The following is a 4,621-nucleotide window of genomic DNA, read 5'->3' on the forward strand; positions in this document are numbered from 1 at the left end:
CTTCCCATTCAGGGTCATTTGCATCTTTGCAGGGTTCATAAAAACTGGTTTTAATGTCATGTTTAGTGGTGAAACATTAAGCAATTTTTTTTATCTAATGCTCCTTTTATTTGTGGTCCATCAAACTCAGGGTACAGTCCTAGGTATACACTAGCAAGTGCCCAGCAATGCCCATCCCTTATGAAGGGGGAATTTCTGCAAACAGAAAAGTTGATATTTGTGTAATGGCTTCAAAGCATGATGGCCACACTTCTGTCCCATCTTCTCTTTCTTGAATCAGCCTCCATTCTTGTCTCCTTTCTGTTTTCTTCCAGCAAGAAATTTGGCAACATGTTAGTGTTGGATGGCCTCATCCAATGTACCGAGTGGGATGAATTTGCCTATCAAGAGATGATTGCTAATCTCCCTCTTTACAGCCACCCTAATCCAAAAAAGGTAATCTCTATTTCTAATTCGTACACATGGAACACTGTCACCTCACTTCCTACAAAACTATGATGTTACTATTATTATTATTATTATTATTAGTGGTGGTGTTACTTTAATTTTATTTCTATCACTTTACTCGTCTCCCTCCCCCCATACACATGCATCCTTATCGTTATTGCTGTCTCATGACCAGGTCCTTGTTATCGGTGGTGGTGATGGTGGAGTCCTCCGTGAAGTGGCCAAACACCCAATGGTCAAGCAGATTGTCTTGTGTGAGCTGGATGAAGTAAGTATATATTTTATCTACTTATCTATCTGTCAGTGTCCCCCTTCCCCTTCTCTCTCTCTATATATAAGTTTATCATGCCAAGGACCTATATTCCATTAAGGGATGTTTGCATCCTAGTTCTCTGGTTTTTACCAGTGTTCAGAGTAAAACTAAATGCGTTAGTTTTGCATTGATGGAAATGGCTGTTTAAGATATTCATAAACGAGAAAAAGAAGAAAATGGAGAAATTGACATGCAGATATCAGTTTATTCAAAGATATTCCAAACAATATAATATGATTATTTTGAATATCTTTGAACAATCTGATGTCTATATGTCAATTTCTCCATTTTCTTCTTTTCCTCATTCATATATATGTATATATATATATATATATATATATATATATATATATATATATAAAGGAAATTATAATAAACACAAGTTTATATCCATATCATTTGTTCCTACATACGTTTCATTGTTGTGGTTGTTTGGTAGAATTCTGCTGTATACTCTTCACTTGGAATGTTTTACAGAAAGTTATCGAAGTGTCCAAACAGTTCCTACCAAAAATGGCTCTTGGTTTTAGCCATCCAAAGGTGACTGTGTGTATCGAAGAGGGCACCAAATACATGCAGCAGACTGAAGATCGTTTTGATATCATTATTAACGATTGTACAGATCCTGTGGGTAAGTAAAGCCTGTTTATTTTGTTTGTAGACTCCCCACACACATGTGCATGTGTGTGTGTGTATATATATTTCAAAAAGTGTCTCCCTTTCACTTGTCAATTCAATTTTATCCAGTAAGATACATCAGTTCCAATTGTTGGGTTTCTCTTCATATTTTAATAAATCTATTGAGTTCTTTGCTAAACCCTTAAACTAACAGAGAGCCATCTATCCATATGTTTATATATATATATATTAATTTGAAAGAGACAAGTTCCAAAGTCAATAATACTCCCCCTCATCAAAGCTGACACATCTCTAAACACAGAGGACATATATAAGCCATCATAAGCATGTGAACACATTATATATATACATATAGTAGTATATAATTCTGTGCCCAAATCAAAGTCAGATAAGTAATTGCATCAATACATACAGATAAATACAAGCTGATGAGATAACAGTTCACATTTATGAAATTCTTCATCCGACTTTGATTTAAGCATGGAATTACGCTATTATATGTATATATATGTTTTTTATATGTTATGTGTTTGCATGTTTATAATGGCTTATATGTGCCCTCTGTGTTTAGAGATGTCGGCTTTGATGAGGAGTATTATTGACCTTGGAACTTGTCTCTTTCAAATTAATACTTTAATCTAAACACTCAATAAAATGAGTCCTACACTGTCATTTCTTGAAAAGAGTTCACCTCTATAAATTTTCATTACTTTTATATATATATATATATATATATATATATATATAAGCTGTCTAAGACTCCATAAGTGAGGAAAGTATATCCATTACAGCTGATCTTACCAATCAGTTTCACACAAGCGGTTCAAAAGAGTATTAGGTAACAGTCTGATTATGTAACCCTGCACTCGTCAGAGGTAGCTGCAATGGAATGAAATATGGCGACTGTTCTCTATTATTTGAAGTGAATAGACACATCTGGTTTGTGGTTACTGTGAAAAAGTTGATGAAACATTGAGTACGCGATTAAGTTAAGAGTTATGTCCCTTGGTATGTGTGTAAAAAAAATATTAAAATATACTATTTAAAAGATTTATTCAAATAACCATTGAGTACTTAATGCACTAATTATAAATATCCATTTCTTTGACAATTTGAAATTCACTTGTTAAGGATGATGGAAAATACTGTGTTTGATGTTATATGTGTGTGTGTGTGTGTGTATGTGTCTGTTGTGTGCGTATTGAAAACCTGCCATTTATATGAGCTTAAATGAGTGGATCTCAACCTTTTTAATATCAAAGCTAGATCCAAAGCCTAGATTTTTTTTAGGGTTCTGCACCTAAAAAAAGTAAAACAAAGTAAAAAAATATCATATTCATAGAAGAAAGGCTGTTGTGGGCCAGTGAAAGGATACTCGAGAGCCACAGTCAAGAACTACTGGCCCACACATAGAGTTCTTGTATTCTTTAGTGAGTGCCAGTCTAAAAAGATAGGGGTTTACATGGCAAATACCTCCCACATAGGGTCTGTCCTACAATACTGTGTACTGACCACCATTTCCATTATTTCAGGTCCAGGCCTTGGTCTTTATTCCAGAGAATTCTATGAAAACATTCACAAAGTCTTGAATCCAGGAGGAATTCTGTGTTCTCAAGGTAAGAAGTGATGCTGGGATGGCATGGTGGGAAGGGCTAGTGTAGTGTGACAGAGGTGGTGGGGTTGTGTTGATTCATCCTAATTGTGTGTTAATTGATGTTTCCCAAATTCCCAGTCAAAGCAATGGGGGTGATGATGATGATGATTGTGTGAGTGAATATGTGACTTCTAACTTCAGGTACGTTATCTGTTCTGTGACACACCTGTAATCACTTCTTATCTCTATTACAGGTGAAAGTCAGTGGTTTGATCATCTTCTACTGAAAGACATCATAACATTTGCCAAGGAACTCTTCCCAAGGGTTGCCTATGCTTATGCACCAATGCCAACCTATTTAGGGGGACAAATTGGTTTCATTCTCTGCAGCAAGAACCAGGTACGTTTCTTGTCCATTTTTTTCTTGGGTTTTGTCAGATTTTAGTTTGTTAAAGTCCCTTGTTTGTTCCCTGATGAGTTGATGCTGTCTACAAGATGATGAAGAAGATATAATCATCAGTTTGACAAGGCTACACACAAACACATGTATGATGGGCTTCTTTCAGTTTCCTTACACTTACTTGAGTTGCTGCACAGTGGGACTGAATTTGAGGCCACAGGCTTGGAAAGTGCATGTGTGTATACATATGTGTGTGTGTGTGTGTGTGTGTGTGTGTGTGTGTGTGAAGGCATGTGGCTTAATGGTTAAGGTATTTGGCTCACGACGTTACAATCATGAGTTCAATTCCCAGTGGGACATTGTGTCCTTGAGCAACTTCATTTGATGTTGCTCCATTCCACACAGGTGGCATAATGACAGTGCACCAGTATGGCCACAGTCCAAAACCTGAAGCCAATAAAAAAAAACATCTAAAAGAATACATATCAATTACTGAAGCATCAATAAATCTGCAAAACACAGCTGCATTTTATAATTGCAATGGTGTGCAATGATGTTGCAACAACTGCTGATGTGCAGCAAAGTTATTGTTCAGATTAAAGTTTATTTATTCACATGATTTTGAATGGATCATGCATTATCTCATGGCTTTGAGATTTAATAAAGTGATTGTTTATTTTTAAGACGACATTGTAGGGTAGGTGTGAGAGGCCGGATCTGGCCAGTTTGTATATAAAACAAATGGAATATTTGGGCCAGATATGGCAGGTTTAAGCAGAATCTTTAGAATTGGTCCAAAGTGTCGATAATGTCATTTTCTTCCCACAACAGTTTTTCAAATGACAAGAGTTCCTAACAGTTGATATCACACTGATTCCTCCGCCAAGACTGACCAAAACCAAATATTGAAGACTTTCTGCCAAGAGACTTATATTTCTAAGAACTGACAAAATGTTTTTGGTTCCTTGTTCTGTTGCAGGAGACAAAATTTAGTGAACCAGTACGGTTCCTCAGTGACAAAGACCTGGAGGTGTTCGGCATGAAATATTATAATTCTGAGATCCACAAGTCAGCATTCTGTCTCCCACAGTTCTCCAAACATGTGAGTTGCTTTCTTCTTTAACCTAAATTCTGTAAACATAATAAGTTCACATTCATAGCATTGTTTTATGTCTGGCATGAGTAGTAACACAGCACAACCCAGTCAAAGAGTATTTTTTTTTTCCTA

The 4,621-nt window shown here is 36.0% G+C and overlaps 1 protein-coding gene across 1 annotated transcript in view; it reads left to right on the top strand.

Annotated features, from left to right (window-relative positions):
- Positions 1 to 4,621, top strand: part of LOC106869074 (spermidine synthase) — a 20,941-nt gene that overhangs the window by 8,965 nt on the left and 7,355 nt on the right. The window contains exons 4-9 of the mRNA XM_014914595.2: positions 315 to 435; positions 623 to 715; positions 1,238 to 1,391; positions 2,932 to 3,015; positions 3,248 to 3,393; positions 4,373 to 4,495. Of these exons, the coding sequence (XP_014770081.1) occupies positions 315 to 435; positions 623 to 715; positions 1,238 to 1,391; positions 2,932 to 3,015; positions 3,248 to 3,393; positions 4,373 to 4,495 (721 nt within the window). The remainder of the gene's footprint in view (positions 1 to 314; positions 436 to 622; positions 716 to 1,237; positions 1,392 to 2,931; positions 3,016 to 3,247; positions 3,394 to 4,372; positions 4,496 to 4,621) is intronic.

Source organism: Octopus bimaculoides, chromosome 25 (genome assembly GCF_001194135.2).
Source record: "Octopus bimaculoides isolate UCB-OBI-ISO-001 chromosome 25, ASM119413v2, whole genome shotgun sequence".
NCBI classification, from domain to species: Eukaryota; Metazoa; Mollusca; class Cephalopoda; order Octopoda; family Octopodidae; genus Octopus; species Octopus bimaculoides.